This window comes from Pseudopipra pipra, chromosome 16 (genome assembly GCF_036250125.1).
Source record: "Pseudopipra pipra isolate bDixPip1 chromosome 16, bDixPip1.hap1, whole genome shotgun sequence".
Taxonomy (NCBI): domain Eukaryota; kingdom Metazoa; phylum Chordata; class Aves; order Passeriformes; family Pipridae; genus Pseudopipra; species Pseudopipra pipra.
Window position 1 is genome coordinate 14,085,504 of NC_087564.1, and position 18,656 is coordinate 14,104,159.

Here is an 18,656-nt window from a genome sequence, read left to right on the forward strand (position 1 = left end):
AATACCCCCCCCCTGCATCCATCTCCAGTGAAAGTAATTGGACTGAAACGGCACAGGTCACCCCAGCTAACAGCCTTGAGTTGGGGAAACAAAACAAGCTGGCAGGTAAACAGATAAGGGTTTCATAAGGACTAGGTACGCTTTACCTCAAAGTTATCCCTTGAGATTACCTCCATATGAGCCTTTACCTTGAATCCACTCATGATAAACAGTTAGATAAAAAATTTCATTTCTCTAATAGTGTTTATGTGATTTGTCAAAGTAGGATCTCATCAGCAGGCTGCAACGAAAACAAGCCCCTGCTTAGTGTATGCCAAGGCAGCCCAGGTCCATGGATGTTCCATGAGCCACATCCTCTCCTCTTCAATAAAAACAAAAATGACACAGAATATGGGCTGCATTTGCTAGCAATTTCCAACACAAAATCTGAACAGTTTCTCCTCAAAGCAAAGAGCTCATGATTTATGTCCAAAGTGCTGGAAGCTGAAGGCAGGTGATTTCAATAAGCCAGAATGAGCTGTGTTAATTAATTTTGAGAGTGGGCATGGGGAGCCCTTATGAGCAGCTCCCCGAGAGTGAAGGGAAAGGGTGATGAGCTCCAGCCACAGGGAATCAGGCCCAAACCAACTCTCCCGGCCAAAAAATCCCATGGAAAAAATATTTGTGAAATAATGATTTCTCCAGAGCGCAGCACAGGATAGGGAAGGATCTTTCCAGTCCCGGCCTGGGATGTGGTGGGGATGGCCAAGCAGTGGGAGGGACTCATGGACTGCATGAGGGAATGGGGAGCAGCTGGGACACACCCAGCTCCTCTAAACCATGAATACAACCAAATAAAATAATCTCCTGAGATTAGGGAAAGGCAGAGGCTGCCCCTACATAAGTATCTGGGGCTCTGCCGGAGCCCAGAGGGAAGGTAAGTGCTGCCAGATGAGCATCTCATGAGCAGGACGGTGAAGCATTTTGCCGGATTTCTTTTCATCTTCCATGCCCAGATGACTTGGCCCACGCTCAGCTTCCCATTGCACACAGTTCCCATCCAGAAAACCACAAACCTTGTATTTTCATACATTTTTCTGAAGCTGGGAGCATTTTCCCTGGGTGAAACAGATCGGATTTTGCTCAGGCAGTCTGTAGCAGGCACCTTCCCAAACCAACCAGAAGCCAAGGTGTGTGTTGGTCTCGAGTGACTGAGAACATTCAGATCCATCTCACATCCTGTATTTGCTTATTTTTTTCCCTTGTTGCTCGTACTCATGCAACCCTAAAAAAAGCAAAGCTGGGGAAGTGTCTGAAGTTTTCTACACAGCTGCTTCACCAAAACAGGCTGTCTACCCAACAGACCCACTTCCAAACAAAGCGATCCGACAATAGCACTGACGATGTTTGAACTGGCATCGATTTAGGAAGACAAGCTCTTTGCTGCACCACACTGTCAGCAAGCACTCAGTACAAATGCCACATTACAAGACAAACGTCTCTCCTTTTTTTAAGACTCCCCTTTTATTTTCTCGCCTCTGTTCCATTGCGTTATTTCCAAATTAGGCCCCGGATCCCAATGGATCACAGTGCTGAGGTCAAGTCCCTCTGAATTCTCCTCAGTGCCTTGGATTTGGTTTTAAATGTGGGGATAAAGCCTTATCTGTGTCACGAGGCATCTATTCTGCTCTTCAAAGCTTTCTAATGTTGCTGCAAACCTCTAGTTCAAATCACTATTGCTGTTGCAAATAAGGTCAGCCTGATTAAAAACCAGTTATTCTAGCTGGAATGAAAATGGTCAATCTTCAGCAAGTGTATCCTATGTAAGAATACCCTGTTCCCGAACTGAGACAAGCCTTCACAGGTTCCAGGTAAAAGGAGATTGAGGTCATCTAACGACTCTGACATTTCTTTCAGCCTCTGATTCATTGCAAAGAGACCGTATAAAGCTATACTGCAGATGTCAGCTAAATCAGGTGCTTTTTCCTCTCCTGTATGGCCTGTATTTAGTTGCAGATACATGCCTGGGTACCAGCGTGAGCACTCAGCTCTGTCATCGTGACCCCAATCAGCTGGACCTGCAGATGTGCCACTGCCTGCAACTGAAAACTGGGGCTGAACCGCAATGTTTCAACTCGGGCAATTATTCAAGCAGCTGTGGCCCATGGGAGTGCAAATACTTTGGCTCTGTTGTCTGAAAGATTAAATCAGGAGCTCCAATTCACCCAATTCATGAGTGAGAAGGAGCTGGCAGGAGAGAAGGGGAAGGAGAAAGGCTGAGGGGGGGTGACAGCAAACAGCAGCCTCTCGAGACACAAACACAACAGCAACCACCCGGACCTATGCAGAGGAAGATAAAGCAGCCAAGCCATCCCAGACACTGCTCGGATCTCGTGTTGGATTTGAGGGTTTTCAGGTCTGGGCATCATCTTTGCAGTTTGCTCACGTTAATAGGTTTGCTTGGATTCCAGCTCAGCCCAGCTCATTAGCCACACCGCCGAATCCCACACTAATTCTGCATCACTTCTACTGCTACAGATAAATAATAAAATTTCCTCCACGCAGGGGTTGTTTTCTTCCTCTCTCCCCCTAATGCAGGTCTGGTAGCATCTCATGTATCTGTTAATGAAGTCCATTATATCCAGAGTTTCTCAGCAAGTAAAAATTACAATCATTAGCCAGTGACTGATGAGAGACAGAAATACCATTTCTGCCCAGGCTGGCAATAACAGTACGGCAAGTACATGTCCCACATCCCGGCGAGTCGAGCCTTGCTCTCCCATAATGTGGTACCCAATGTTCTTCATTAGCATCTCTCTTTTTGACAGAGCAAGACAGCATCCTGTGGCAGGTCACAATTACACACAACTATTAATTCAGGGAGAAACAATGACAGGTGTCACAGAGGCACACTTTGCAGCAGGGCTGTAAAAAGATGAAGTGGAAGAGGATTAGGAACATTTTAAAGCCCTGAGACCGAAAACAAGTGGAGGCACAAGCGACAGCACAGCAGAGGAGGCATGGCCGGTTTCCTTGTACACCACTTTGTAATTTTTTTTTAAGAAGTAAAGAAACACAATTATTCTTTTGGTCACAATACCCCAGTGACCAGGACCAGCAGGCTCAGACCAGGACTTCTTGTGCCATTTGCAAACAACACACAAAGCTCAGCTTCTCCCAGAGCTGCAGGCGCTCTCTTGCTGCCCTTTTGTGAAATTAGGGTTTAATTCTCTGGAATAAGTCTGCTAATAAGGACTCCCAACACACCCATCCTCTGGACAGAGTGTACCCGCTCATGGCTCCCACAGGAGCTGTGACAGGAGGGGGACAGGGAAGGGGGGGGAGAGAAGAAAATAAATATGCCTCACAGAGCACAAAATGCAAGAGAAATCTAATACCCCTTCGCAGAGTAGTGAGAGTTCACTGGAAAAGAGGTATTGGTTGCACTGGCTGCACTCGGCAAGCACTGATTTCGGCTGGAGGGCCTCCTGTCCTCTCCCTGCTCGTCATATCACGTTCCACACTCTGTGTTAAGCCACCCCTGGGAACATTTCCCACGGCACTGAGGACACGCATGTTTGCGATGCTGCTGCCGTCTGGGCGGCCAACAATAGAGAGGGACAATGTGATCTTTATGTAACGCGGCAGCCGCGCGCTGTTCCCCCCTGCTCGGGGATGAGATGTTCAACCCGTGAGGTACAACAAGTAACAACAACCTGAAGGGTTAAATACAGCCACCGAACCCCTCAGCCTTGCTGGGGTTGGTGCTGGGGTTCCTCCGGGTGTGGGTGGGTGTAACCACGTGCCCTGTTGTAGCTGTTCAGTGCAAGAAACGTAACCCAAAAGCCAGGTGAACAGTCATCTTCAGACCCTGTGATCTACAGCCCAGGGGAGCTCCTTCTCCCTTCTGCAGCCTCAAAGCCCAATCCAGGGATGCAGACACAAGCCCTGCATCCAGTGCTCAAACCCTCTCACGGTCCTTTGCTCCACAAATTTCTACCAGAGTCCTTACACAGAGGTGGATGAAGGAGGCTGAGCAAGTCCTTTCAGCTATGATCCTCTCGCATCTGCAGCAGGTACCAAAGCTTAATGGCTACAGGAAGAAAAGCAATGTTCCTGGTTTGGGCAATGCACTCACTTTGGCTTCTGAGAACATCAATCTCTGGAAAATGATTGTACAACAAAATCTCGAAATGAAACGAATTCATTGCTGCTCTCCAGCCTTGGGAATGAAATGAGTAAGTCTGCAGTCATTACAACAATGTCCTGGTAAAAATAAACAGGAAAAGGCACTTAGTAGGAATGCTTCATAGTTAAAAATACTGTATCTCGTCTGAGGTCATTCTGGTTTTTTTTATAGGAACAAGCATGCATGCCTCAAGGTGATCTGATTTGGTATTACTTCAGTCCTGTTAACGGGTGTACACTGCAGTTACAGACAGATGGAAAGGTTCTTTTCCCCAGTTCAAAGTCCTCCCTGAGATTTTGCAGATTGAGCATCTGCTGTTGGGCTCACAGTTCTGAGGAAAGAGGCAGGAACTGGAACACCTGGCTGCATGGGGGCATTTGGGAGTCTGTCTTCTCTTAACCCAAGAAGTCTGATGAGGAGGGTGCTTTCTATCTTAGAGGGGCATTTCTATAGCAAAGAAGAGGTTCGAGCCAGAGGGGGTCGTGCTGAACAGCAGGCAGGCACAGAGATGATGCTGGACAAAGGGCAGGAGGCGAGAAAAGTGGGCAGAAGGAGTACTGTAAAGGATCATAAAAGCTGCACGCACACTTTCCTTCCCTGAAAATGTCTTTGTGCTTTTATAGCAAGGAGCTGCTACAATTACAGCTTCTTTTATAAGCGAAGCAGAAACCAGATAACGAGCAAACCTCCCACCGCACAAAGAGGTGACGAAGGTGTTCCGGGAGCCCTGACGGCCAGGCTTCCCCACAACAGCCAAAAGCACAGAAAATTGCTAAAACCCATCTCTATTTCACCCTCTTCAGGGGTGTGAGCTGTTCATAGCCTTTTTCTTCTCCAAAGCACACCAAAAATGAATGTGCCTACACAGACAGCGAGTGAAAACCCTTCAGCCAGACAAAGCAGCAGCTTGCACATCCCAACCCGCAGAACAAGCCCACGGCTGCATCATCCTTGCTCTGGGGGAGTAAAGAGAGGGAACACAAGAGGTTCTACAAGGAAAAAAAGCCAAACAAGATATTGTCCAATCCAGATGAGTAGATACTGTACCACGGTGGGTCACAATTTCCATGATGTACGGGAAAATCAAGAGCTCCCACCAGCCTTCCTCTCCCTGACACTAACATCTGCTGGGAGATCAGGGGAGTTTGATGAAGCCACGTGCAGATGCACAGACAGGCCTGGGGTTTCCAGCTTTTCTGGCAACCAAATTTTTAATTTCCTAAGAAAGTCACCCCTCATTCCTGCATGGGAGCAAGCACAGAAGTTCAGATGGCTTGGCAGGAAAAAGGAAAACCAGGCAGTGACTCCACAGCCCTTCCCTTGGTTTGGGATACAGGGGTTTTAAAGCCTTAGAAAGGGCAATATAAGGCAGCTCAGGGGGCTGCACATACTTATTTGCTTTAACAGAGATGAGGCTCCCAATATTTACTAAGAACCAGCCTCCAACAAGCGCTGCTGTGATCAGAGTGCTGAACTATCTTGTTTCACACTCAGGAGAGCAGGGATGTGGGATGCTCCTGCCAAGAACCATTTCCAGCTTCTCTTGTCATTGGGGACATCATATAGGTGGAAAAGAGAAGGAGGGTTCTGCTTTACTGATTTACTAATCTACCTTTCTACCCATTTGCTGCTGCCATGTAAGCAACTGGAGGAGAGTGTCACCTCAGAGTTCATCAGTGGGGGGGAAATAGAGAAAACGAGGTGGCATTTTCTTTGGGGTGCCAAACCTGTGTGCCACCACCCTGCCACAAGCTGGATCCATGAAACCCCAGTGTCTCCCTCCACACGAGTCTCCAGACGTGCAGGAAATCCAACTGCATTGTGACGGGAGCGTGGCAGCGGGGCTTACAGGAATAACCTCCCAGGAGCACCCAGCAGACTGCATGTCTCTGCATTTCTTCGTCAAGACAGCCTATTTTGGGAGATCCCATCCTTCTGGGAACTGGGTAGGCTTCTGCAAAACAGTCTGTGCCACGGCACAGCTGGAGAACAGCCGGCTCATGTCTGTGACTGTGGCAGGCACAAAACACGAGAAGTCCCCGTCCAGCCCCTGGATTGCTGATGTCCCAGGGATGGCAGTGGGCTTCTCCCCTCAGGGATCCAGCAGCTCCCAGTCCCCAGGCTATGCACAAACACTGCCAAAGCCCAGGACCATGTGGGAGGACCCAATATCTTCCATGCCTCCCCGTCTGGGTAGATCATATCACTTTCTTTTTTGCCTCCAACTGCATTTTTTGCCTTGTCCCATGAGATGCAGGTGGTCACAGACTTGCCATTTCATAGACTAATATCTCTGATCAGCACCTCATCAGCAGGTGAAAGGGTTTAGCAGCAGGATAGCAGGATAGGAATAGCATGGGATAGAGAAGAAAGGGCCTCTTCCAGCTTCCAGGGTCTACAGGTAATCCTCTGATGCATATGGAAACAAGACTCTTGGCTTAAATAAATTTTTTTCATCTTTTGTGTACGTGTGCTGAGCTACTCCAGCAGGGCTGCCAGCAGCCTGCAGTTTATTTTTAAAACACTAAACAAGAGAAGTCCAGTACATACAACAAAGACCCTGAGTTTTCAGAAAAGCATTCTGCAGATGCTAAAAAAAGGAGGTTGTTTTTCGGGTCAGCTGTGAGGTGAGAGACAGATTCTGACCTTGGTTTTGAGAAACGCTGAGCAGGCACGTCGCACACCAGCTGGATCCCAAATTCATGCTAGGAATAGGCACAGAAACAGCTCAGCTGACCAAGCACAGCCTGTCTTGGCAGGTACCTGTGCACAGTGGGTGGGCAGCTGTTGGAATGATTGCCACCACGTTGCCTGGAGTCCCAAGGGCCGAGACCGTGCCTGGCTCAACACACAGATGAAGCATCTCAGCTCACAGCTGCCTGGCCAGGCTGGGCTCCACGATTTCCCCCACCTCAGGCAGCTCAGCCTGCAAGGACATCATAAAAATATATTGCACAACTTCTTCAAGAGGATTTAGATGAAAACATCACCATCTCCAGACGGGAGGCTGCGGGAAGCCTGGGACGAAGGATGTGGCTCTCCCTCAAGGTGCCAGTGCTCCTAATTGTGCCACTCCAGCCGGCACACTGGAGGGTGCGACCCAGTTTTGGTGCTTGTTATGTGGCTCACAGCAGTGTCAACACACTGGAAAAGCTAAATTTAGGAGACAAACAGGGCTGGTGGTGTTACACACCCAGCCAGGACTTGCTCTGTTATAAGACAGCTGGAGAATCGATGCCATCCGCGAACCACACGCGAAGCCCCCTCACTGCCTGAGTGAAAGCGTTACCAAGTCACTTGGAATAAAATTGCCACTAAATGCTGTTTAGGAGACAGAAAAAAAAAAAAAAGGCTAATCCTCACTCTTTCTCAGCCATTGTAGGAAATGAAAACGGCTATTGCTGCCTGGTAGAGAGTCCAATTATGAATAATGTGCGTTCTCTCCCTGCACAAAGGATGAAAGGCATCAGAGCTGGTGGTGACATTTTAAGACCGGAGATGTAAGAGCGAATCTGAGCCTCGTTGCAAGCCCAGCTTTACCCCAATAAAGAAACACTTTCTGCAGTCAATTGCCTTGCAGCATAGCTTGAAGCCCCGCTATTGATCTAGCATCTGTTATAAGCAGATAATCATCGCCACTGTGCCGCGGCTTCTATGATGGGGTCTAAAAGCACTTTCCAGAAGCTGGTTGAGGGCTGTTTTCTGCTCTCCCCCATGGCTGCAGGCAGGCAGAGGTTTGTGGGGGAGCCCACAAAAATCTCTCAGGCTTACAGAATTTGAAGGCCAGAAAAAAACATTAAACTACCCCCAACTCATTCACCTCCCAGCGCTGTAAACTTCAGCTAACTGAGGTGTACTCCCTGCTGCCATCTCAGCCCTCATGCAGCTATTCCATACCCTGCAATTTCCTTTCCCCAGCGAGGTGCTGACACACCACCATCAAACCACTGCTCAATCCTTCCCTTCTGTAAGACAGGCAGTGAGAGTTGCTGAAATCCCCCAGCATCAGGCTTTTTTCTCCTGTCCTAAAAAGGTTACTCAGAGTTTCAGTTCTCAGTTCTCACTGAGGTCTGAATCCCAGCAACTTCCGAGCTTCCAGCTGCTTCCCAGCAGCGTGGGGAGATTTGGGGCCAGGCACCTTCCTCCGAGTTTAGCAAGAAGTGGTCAGAGGTAGGTGAAATCAGGCTGCCAGTGTCTGCAATCTCTCCCCTCCCCACCAGCACAAGCACTTCTTACCCACTTGGCAGATTCCTCCAATCTCCAAAGAAGGAGAAAAGGATGGGAAATTAAAAATAAATGAACCAAGAGGTACACATCCATCAGGAGCCAGGCGTTGTCAGCCCAGGTCCCTGTGCAGCTACTACTTCTTTAATCAAAACCTCATGCAGCTTAAACGCTTGACAGAGGTCTAGAACAGAGATCTTGCTACCCTGAACAGGAAAAGCTGCAACCTTGAAGAATAAAATCACTGTCTGACGGGGTCTGTGTTCTTTAAAATCATGCTAAATTACGCCAAGCCTGTTCCTAACTGTGACATTTGGGGTTTCACCCTGCAGATTCCTGTGAGACACACGGGTGTCTCGAGGGGGTGACCGGAGGTGACGGGAGGAGCGAGCTCTGGGGCGGCAGCTGAAGATGAGCCATTTCTAAATCGGTCCCTGACGCCAGACCTAAATTTTTAAGAGGCTCAAATCAGGAAAAGATTGCTGATGGATGCACTTCCCACTTAAAACTCACTTGCGTGGTGATGGACGTCAGACTAGTGGCCTCATGGCTATGCCTGGTTGCTATTGAGAGTGACAGAAACCTTCCAGCTTTCTGGAAAGTCCCCTCGTGAAAAGGCTCAGCCAGCTTTTAAAGCCTCCTGCGTGCAGGTTATCTGCCTCTCCTGACTTGAAAATATTTGTCCCTGAGGAGCTGTTATTTAATACCTTCCTTAGTTACCAAGGGATGGGAAGCTTCTCCCATGGTTCTGTGGCTTTCCAAACACAGATGGGATTTATTGAAGTTCCTGCTGCTCTGGCCTCATTAACGTTTTATGGCACAGCTCCAGAGATGTGCCTGCTCCTTGCTGGGTGCCCCTCTACAGCCCCACAGTACCTCAAGTCTCCCAGCTGCACGGAACATCCTTGGGGAGTTTGAAGTGATTTCATTCCCAAAACAGCTCCACTGCTGCCTTTTGGGACCTCACCTGTGTTCCTGCCTCATGCAGGACCACAGCTCCCAGCAGCTCCTTTCATAACAGCCACGGTGGGTGGGAAAGCAGAGACAGCATGAGGAGGAGAGGGAGAAAAAAAAAGGGAAAAACCAGAGAATAGTGCAGGAACACATCCAAGCTGTGCTGTGGCAAACATAACCTGGGGGCTGCCCAGGCAAGGATGGGATTTTAACATATACAGAGGACATGGAAGCAGAAGAAGGGGTGCAAGCCCTGAGTTTGGTGGGGAAATGCAGTGGGCAGCCCTGGGGAGACACTCGTGGTAGCCTCCTACACATGCCCACAGGGAGGAGGGTGGGAACTGGGAGTCCCGAGGCCTTTTTGGAATGGCTTTTCTCCCCTGTGGAGAACAGGAGGGAGCATCAGCACAATCCAGCTGGAGTCTGCAAATTGCCCCACTTAGGCTCTGGTCCTTGAAATTGCTCTCTTAGCCAAAGTATATCCATTGACCTGACAAGCATCAGGTTTTTCTCTGGAGCCACACTCCCCCACAGCCTCCAGAGTTCGTGCTTCATCCCCAGACTTTGCAGGTTTAGTCCCAGAGAAACATGCCTGGTGCTTACTAGGCCACCTTGCTGTGCTGGAGGCCTTGATATGCACCTCTCCATGGAGCCAGGGTTTCCTCACCACATATTTATTCAGAGGCACTGCATAGCAAGGACAACACGGCGCCAAACTTTGGAAGAGGCAGACCTGGCTGGAGTTCAGCAGAAACAGGGAATTAAGACACTGAACTAAACCAATCCATCCCCACCCAATTTCTATCCAAATCAGGAATTTCATGCACAGAAGGGATTTTGAGCATGGTCCCACATTACTTATTGAGCAGAGAGAGCAGAGAGTGCTTGGCGCTGTGCAGAAATCCAGTCTTTGCACTTAAGCTCTTGGAAACCCAGAGTAATTCAGATGCAGAAAAGATCTCAGCTGCTGGGAAGGAACCCAAATAGCCAGAGAAAGAGGGAGCCTGTGCAGGGATGTAGGGAAAGAAAGAGCTGCTGGCTGGGTGCAGGCAGGGGACACTGATCACATGGAAAAAAGGATGAGGAGGAGGTAAAGGAAGCAGGTCAGAGAAAATCAGGGATGTCTGGGGCCACTCTTGCTGAAATGTACCCAACACTGGGGGCTTGTTTAGGGCTGCAGTACCCACAGATCCCCTGCAAGAGCCTTCCAGAAGTGCCTGATGTGAGTCACACACTGTGACTGAAAACTCGAGGGAGGTGCTCCGGTGCTCGGGCAGAGCACAGAGGTGTGGAGGTCCAGGGACTGTGAGATCCATCCGGCCTGGTACAGCAGGGGACACACGGAACGCCACGCTCACCTCCCCGGAGCTTCCCCCAACACCCAGCTCGGGCTGCTCACTCAAACCCACGCCGAGATGCCTCCTGCTCCCAGACCCAGCCTTGCACGTCTGGCTTGGAGTGCCACCTGCTGCCAACGGCACCGCTCTCCAGTCACCGGGAGGGGACAACAGCAACGCGGAGCAACGAACTTCCTGCTGTTACATCAGCTTTCCCTGTCCTTTAACAGCAGCCAAACTCCTGAGCCAAAAAGCAACGCTATTTCCCAAGCTGCAGGCGTCCCACGAGTCGCAGGCGTAGCAGCAGATGCTAATAAAGTACTTTTTTCTTTCTCTTTCATGCAGTTTTTTTGCCAGAGCCAGTTTCTCCCCCCAGAGACCACATCCTGAATCTTCTTGTTCATTGATTCTTTATGCTAAATGATGACTCCGCAGTCGAAATAATGTGGCATATTCCAGCTCGCATTTCAGACACCGTGAGACTTTTTAATAACGAGTTGCATGAAAAATTAGGGAGGCTGCAACAAAGAGCTCCAACAGAGGTTTCCAAAGTGACTCACAGCCAGGAGAGCCTCGCTTTTCCAAAGCCCAGCGTGAGACAATCTCAAGAGCCCCCACGCTCAGAGAGAGATGAGTCCTCCCCCTCTGGAAAAATAAGGCCTCTTTAAGGAGAATTCTCCAGGGAGAGAATCCCTGTCAGGAGGTTTGGTGGGCAGATTTCGGAATCGTGGCTGAAAAGACATCCCATTCCCATGAGTGCTGGCAGGGACATTTCACCCCATACTTCAGCTGTGCTGCTGAGGGTGCTGTGGGGTGACAGTCCCCTCATCCTGCAGCCAGCCTGCCCAAAGCTTCTCCCTGCTTGGCACATTGGCTCTGCAATGCTCAGGAACAGGGCCAGCAATGACTCCTCCTGCTCTTGCAGGGAGGCAGCAAACCACAGTGGTACAGGGCAGTGGACACTCTTCCAGCCATGGTTCCCGGAGCACTGTGGCCTCCACAGACACAGCGAACACAACCCGAGCACAGGTACCCTGCTCCCGTTGGGGCTGGCTTGCTGCCAACCCTGCAGCTCTTTGCCAGGCTTTGCAGCATGGTGGAGGAGGAATTTTTTTTCAGGTTAACTTTTGGCTGAGTGTTTTTCCTTCCTTCCATCCACACAAACAGCTGCCAACATATTTCAAGGGGAAGCAGTGGGCAACGTACACAGTGCAGCCCCCCTGATGGGGGTCAATGCTGTTTATGCTCAGTCCCAGTGGTGACCAGTGCGTGAAGGACGGGTTTGATTGCTCTCCCCCCTCTCCCAAGCTCAGCTCCTAATTCCTGCTGCATCCTGTGCTGGCTCCCACCCTTCACCTCCTCTGTGACATCCCTCATGGTCACCTCCAGCCCCAGGAGCTCACTCTGCAGCACAGCTCCTTGCTCACCCACCTCTAATGTCTAATTGAGAAGCAATCCCCCCACTCAGCCCATCAGACTTCCCCAAAAGAGGTTTCTCCTCCAAAAGTGCATCCCAAAGGAAGCTGGGAAAGGAAGGCTGAGTGAAGGAGCAGCTGGAGTGCAGGCAGCTCTTACCACATTCCAGAAGAGTGGGTTGAAGACGATGGAGAGCACAGCCACAATGAAGCCAGTGTCAGTCACATCCACGTAGCCAAAGAGTCGTGCCATGGCTGCCACATCCACCTGGGGAAGGAGAGATGGTTACTGGAGTGCAGGTTCCCATGGGACACTGGCCATTACACCCACAAGGACATGGGCACTGCAATGACACTGCTGCTCTCGCTTTGCTGCTCACAAAGTCTCACAAGTCTCACAGGGCAGCTGCCAACCCAAATATGTTTCAGGAAAGGGAGCACTGTCCACAGCACCTCGGTGTCCCTGCGGACAGAGAACTGCCCCAGGAATGCTGGTCTGCATGGAAACTCCAAGCAATGAACTGTGTCAGCCTTAAACTTGTCTTCCATGAAAGAATAGTGATGTAAACCCCTTCCACAGCGAGGGGGATGCATTTGCATTGTAAGAAGCTGCAAAAGAATTTCCTGTCTTAATGACAACAAAAAACCCTTAAAACTCACTGTTCTCCTTATAAGAAAGAGCTTTTTTTCCCAGGATGGCTCCTGACATTGTCAGCATTTTTTACATGCAGTAAGCCATGCTGCTTCTCCCTCCTCACTCCCTCTCCCTGTGCTGCTATTTGATGAAAGTCAGCCAGGGCCTTTTTTTTTGCCAAAAACTTTGAAAACAAAAGACAAAACGGCCCAGCCCAAGCTCTTTCCTCGCTTGAAACAAAATCAAAGACAACACTGAGACATGGAAGGTTTTTGCTTCCCCAACACAGCTGTGTTTGCAAGTCCTTTGGATGCCAGGGGACAGAACGGCTCGAAAAGGCATCGGCTCCACCTCGCCCATCCGGGAGAGAAATTCCCACTGGCTCCTCAAAGGTTCTTGGAAAGAACCAGAGCCACAGTATGATTCACGGAGAGGGGCTGGTAAGCACAGCACCGCTCCTAGCCCAAAGAAAAGGCTGTGGGAATAGCTCCCGTGCTGGCCCAGGGCACATCCAGTCACTCCAAGTGCCTCCTGCCCAGCCATGACCACCCACAGTGCAAAGTGCAGGAGAAAAGGCTGTACAGCCACGGGGAAAGGGGGGATCTTTATGGGAGTCCACAGCCTCCTTCAAACCACTACCAGCCCAGCTCCCCCGGGCTTCTTCATCTGAGCCCTGGGGACAAGGGTGCTGGTGAGAAACAATGGGAACAGCCCCCAGGGCCTGATCCTGACCCGTCTCCCCCTGTTCCCACACTTGCCAGCCTCTCCTCCCCTCCCTTCACCCCTGAGCAGCCCTTTCCCACCAGACCCTGTCCCTTCAAACTGTCAAGCCGTAACCCAAGCACCCAGACAGCTGCTGGCACCGGGGCCGAACTGTCTAATCCTGCTTCAATTGCAATCCTGCAGGACCAGGACAGCTTCTTTCCTCTCGTTTTGTACGGTGCCGAGCACACCGCCAGCACGGGCTGAACAAAAGCTTCTTGACCTACTAACTCCCGGCTGGCAACATCGTTAACATTGCACTCACCTTCTTTTCTGCTCCTCAACAACCAAATTCGCGGCTGCTGCCAGCGGGAGGCAGATTGGCCTGTGCCTGGTGTGTGCTTTTCGGGATAAAAGGGGAGCCCTAATGGGATGAGCTGTCTCTGCGAGCTGCCGGGACAGCCACGTAACAGGCACAGAACATTCAACTTTGCCCCCTCCTCCCCGACGAGAATCAATGACCGTGGCAGGCACTGCCCGCTTGTCCACAGCCTCAAAGTCAGGGAGGGTGGGAGCAGCACGGGCACCTCGGTGAGAGATATATGGGCACCTGAGAGATATATGGGTGTCTGGGTGAGAGATAAATGGGCACCTAGGTGAGAGATACATAGGCACCTGAGTGAGAGATATATGGGTACCTGGGTGGGAGCTGCACAGGCACTCACGTGAGAGCTGCATGGGCACCTGGGTGAGAGATAAACGGGCAGCTGGGTAAGAGATAAATGGGAACCTGGGTGAGAGATAGATGGGCACCTGGGTGAGAGCTGCACAGGCATTCAAACAAGAGCTGCAGGGGCATATATGGGTGATAGCTGCACAGGCACCCAAGGTAAGAGCTGCACAGGCATCCAAATGAGCTTCACAGGCACCTGGGTGAGAGCAGCACAAGGACCTGGGCAAGAGCTGCATGGACACCCAGGTGAGACCCAAACGAAAGCTGCACGGGCACCTGGCTGAGAGCAGCACAGACACCCAAACAAGAGCTGCACGGGCACCTGCAGCACGGTGCCGGTGCTGTCCTTGCTGCGCGGCCGGAGCGCGGCTTGGGCGGAACCGGGCTGAGGAGGGCAGCGGGCGCACGTGGGGCACCGGGCACCGAGCGCCCCGGGCCTGCTGCGCCTGCGGGCACAACCCGCGGGTTATTCCCAGCGGATCCGCCGAGCCCCGCGGTGGCACCGGCGGGGGGAGGAAAGGAGGGGGGCAGGATCCACCCCCGGGCTCCCTCCCCGGGGCCGCCCTCCCGCCCGCCCGCGGCCCGCCGGTACCTGGCTGTAATCCAGGCCGCCCAGCCCCTCGCAGCACTCCCACGGGAAGCGCCGGGCCCCGCCCGCCGCCGCCTCCTCCCGCCGCCCCGCGCCCGGCCCGGGCCGCCCCGCCATGGCCGCGGCCGAGCGCGGGGCCCGCCGAGGCGCTGCCGGAGCCGCGGTCCCGCCTCCCCGGGAGGAGCCGCGCCGGGCCCGGGGCCTGCGGGACGGGCACGGCGCTGACCTCGCCCCCCCCGCCGGTGCGGGGGCGCGTCCGGCCGCCGGGCCTGGACTTCGACCCCCCGGGCAGCTGGAGTGGGGCTGGGAGTGGGAGTGAAGTGGGAATGGGAGTGGGAGTGGGACAGCCCCGGGGAGAGAGTGGGAGAGAACAGAGGGGCCCCCGCTGCTGCGGGGGCAGAGACAGGCACTGCCAACCCCTGCCCGTCCCTGCCCTGTCTCCTGCTGACCTCTGCTCGACCCCTTTTCCATTCCCTTTCGCCCAGAGAAGCTGTGGCTACCCCATCCCTGGAGGTGTTCAAGGTGAGGTTGGAGTTACCTGGTCTAGTGGAAAATGTCCCTGCCCATGGCAGGGGGTTGGAACTAAGTGATCTCTAAGGTCCCTTCCAACTCAAACCATTCTGAGATTCTATGATTCCATGACCTTTGCCCATTCCTTGCCCGACCCTTGCCCAACCCCTTTCCATCCCCTGCCCTGCCTCTGTTCACTCCCACCAGAGCCAGGAGCTGGGAAACAACTCCAGTGGCTCCCTGGCACTGGAAATTAAATGTTGCTTGACTGAAATTTGTCATTTCAGGGCAAAATGTAAAGCCATCCAGTCTGGATGTATTTTAAGGACAGTTCATTGCAGCCTTCTGCCTTCAGGCAGTGTGGTATATTTTTAATTGCTGTTATTATTATTACTGCTCATTATTTCTCTTCTTTGCTCCTCTCTGGGATGTTTGTGGTTGATGCACCTAGTGGGCTGCAGTCCTGGATCTGCTTGTGCTTGGGAAATCAGGTAGTATCATCCCTGCAGACCTCTGAGGGTCTCTGCTTTTGCAGATGCTGCTTTGCAAGGAAATAAATTTTCTTCAAAAAAGAATTTAGTGTGAATGAGCTGCAAGTGTCCTTCCCAAGGACTCCTGGGAGTGGGGAAGGGACGGGATGTCCCAGTGCTCATGCCCTGACAGGTACTGAAAGCATGTGTGAGTGATGGCTCCCAAGAAGCCCTCCCCAGGAAAATGGCATCCTTGGAGGATATGCCTCAGCAGAGCCAGGGGATCCCAGCTCAGCTCCACAGGAAACTGGCTTTCCTTAGTTCTGCTGCTCCAAACACCTCACTGCACCAGCACACCCCCACCTCCCCAGGGTGCTCACACAGGGCCTTGTCAAGCACATTCACAGTATAAACTGGACTGGTTTGGGGTGAGGCACACACCGAGGCACTCTGGGTGGGTGCAGTGTTCCCCATGGATGACCTCTGGCTGCTTCTGGCCTCTTCTCCCTCGCGCTGGATGATTCTGCTGTGCCAAGTGTGTAATTATTGCCTCCGCCATCTCCCGGGCTCGGCCTCAGGAGCAGGTGGGAGGATGTTTGTTCTGTGAGTCCCACCAGCTGGGTGCTGGGAGCAGCAGGAAGGGCGATGGGGATGCCATGGGGAAAGCAATGAATGTCCCCTCCAGGAGGGAATTAGCAGGGAGAAACCTCCAAACTGTCCTCCCGGCTGCAAGGGGAAGATGTCCTGGTGATGCCAGTGCTGCCAGCTGGGAAAGGACAAGGATGTTGTGGCACAGTGGGAGGAGGAATGGGTCTGGCTGAGGGATGGAGGACAGTGAGGAGGTGCAGAGGGATGAGCTGTCTCACTGGCTCCTTGTTTGAGGCCAGCAGAGCTGGGCTGTCATGGACACGTCTGTCCTGTCACCCCAGTGGAGGTATGTGCTGCAGGACCCAGTGTCCTACCACCATCTCAGCAGCATTTAGGGCAAGAAATGACACTTGAGCTCTCACGCCATTCCCACTGCCAAATCCCCTGTCTGGTGAAGATGTTCCATGTAAGAGGGAAAGGGGATGTTTGTGGCAGCAGGGCCTCTCCATACTGGCCTTCATCCCACCTTAGATAGATCCCTGCAGCTGTGAAGGAGACAAAGAGGGCTTTCTGCATGGACTGGATTTTTCTTTATGTCCCCATCCCTCCTTTTCTCCCCATGGCATGCCTTTTATCCAGTTCTCTGTTTCCAAGCACTTGGCTCAGGAAGAGGGCATGCCTCAGCTGTTCCAAATCTCTTCTCAGCTTGAACTCCCCAGTGCCCTTTGAAATCCCACCATGGTCCCAAGAGGTCACTGGTGAATATGGAGTTGCATCAGTCCAGTCAAGGATGCTACATGTGTGTTAGTAGGACACACTGGCTTGGTGAGATTGCAGTTTGCTCAGGAGCATTTCAAACACAGCCCAGGGAATTCCCAACATGTGGAAATCCAGGGCAGGGAGTGCTCTTGGGTGGGTTTCCCTTAGAAATAGGACATTGGTCAGGAAACTGCATCCGGGTAACTTCAGCACAGAGGGTCATCTCTCCTTACAAGATCAGGAGAAAGTTTCCAGGCCAAAGGATTGATTTCCTTGCTGAAAAAAAAAAAAAGGAAAATGAGGGATATAAAGGACATACAGCTTCCACTCTCCTCAGGTGACTCTTGCTGCCATCCTCTGATGCAGGACATGCTGATGAACTCCCCTGTTTGCCTATGGCTCCTGTGGCTGCCCTCCCACCCCCTGCTCCAGCCAAGTGAGCCAGGCTTTCTGGCTATCTCCAGTGACCTTGGAAGGGCCACTTTTCGCTGGCAGTCTTGGTTTCTTGTATCCAAGCTTGCAATCTGCCTGGTCCCACCCCAGCTTTGTGCCTTGCTGACAGAAGTCCTATGGGTCTGGGGCCTTTTTTCCATTCCTTTGTGCCATCTTTCCTGTGTCGTGGTCCCAGTGTTCAAATGTGCCCTGAAATAAAGCTGATCCCTATGGGTTTAACCCTTGCAAACCTGCAAGGGCCTGGACTGGTGGGTCATGGATATCAAGGACGGAGCATTGAAATACACAGTGAAGGATGACAAATAGTGCTGGAGCACAGAGATGAGACCTTGGGGAGAAGCAGCAAAACTGCAGCTACTCTTGTGTCCTCCATCAGATAACGTGCTGGCACCAGCGGTGCGATGCTGCAATCCAGACCTGCAATCCTGGTGGAAATCCTCTAGTGTTTGTGCTGGAGGTTAGCTCTATTTATTTTCTGATGAATGATTTACTCGAGTAATTGGCACACAGCTCCCCTATTACAGATCATAAAGAATTAATCACGAGATTTTCAATGTTCCCCTATCAATTTTATTAGGCTTGATTGAACGTGGTAGATTGGGAGCATATGGTATGTGAGGCAGACTCTGCTCCCAGTTACACCCTGGTTATGCTGAGGACTCGCTCAGTTGCTGATCCCTGTAAATTGAGAGAGGCATCTGCTCCTTTCCTTGTTCCCATGCCCTCACTGTTCCTTGAGTTCCCTTAAATATCAAGGGATGCAGAGAACAACCAACACCACCTCCATGTACCTAAATTCTCCAAAAGCCTGAGATGCTCCCAAACTGGCAGCCAAGCTGGGAAGAGGATGCTTTGCTTCCAGCTTGTCCATGGATCAGCATGAGCCAAAAACCAGAGCCAAATGCTTGGGAGCTCAGGATCTGCCCCTGCAAAGGGGACGTGTCACGGCGTGGGAGGCTTGTCAAAGCTGAGGATGCCTGTGTTGGCGTTGGGGCATCCTGCCAGGCAGGTTTGCCCACGGGAAATGCTTTCTTGGAAGAGCTGGCAAAAAGAAGTCCTAACACCTGCAGGAACAGAATGACACATCCCTGCCCCGAACCAGCAGCACAGTGTGATTCCC

General features: G+C 51.8%; 1 protein-coding gene and 1 long non-coding RNA gene across 4 annotated transcripts in view; one reads left to right on the forward strand and one right to left on the reverse strand.

Moving 5' to 3' along the window:
• PEMT (phosphatidylethanolamine N-methyltransferase) overlaps nucleotides 1-14,873 on the reverse strand; it is a 41,197-nt gene extending 26,324 nt beyond the window's left edge. Inside the window, exons 1-2 of one of the 3 annotated variants that reach the window (XM_064673293.1) lie at nucleotides 14,760-14,872; nucleotides 12,259-12,366 (exon numbers count right to left, since the gene is read on the reverse strand). In XM_064673293.1, coding sequence (XP_064529363.1) covers nucleotides 12,259-12,351 — 93 coding nt within the window. In that variant the 5' untranslated portion in view covers nucleotides 12,352-12,366; nucleotides 14,760-14,872. Of the gene's footprint in view, nucleotides 1-12,258; nucleotides 12,367-13,759; nucleotides 13,939-14,759 lie in introns of those variants that run through there. The other 2 variants (XM_064673295.1, XM_064673294.1) reach the window with 2 other exon arrangements.
• Nucleotides 3,062-11,018, forward strand: LOC135423248 (uncharacterized). The gene is made up of 2 exons (XR_010434755.1): nucleotides 3,062-4,217; nucleotides 8,725-11,018. It is a non-coding gene; the product is annotated as an uncharacterized LOC135423248 (long non-coding RNA).
• Nucleotides 14,874-18,656: the final 3,783 nt, after the last annotated feature.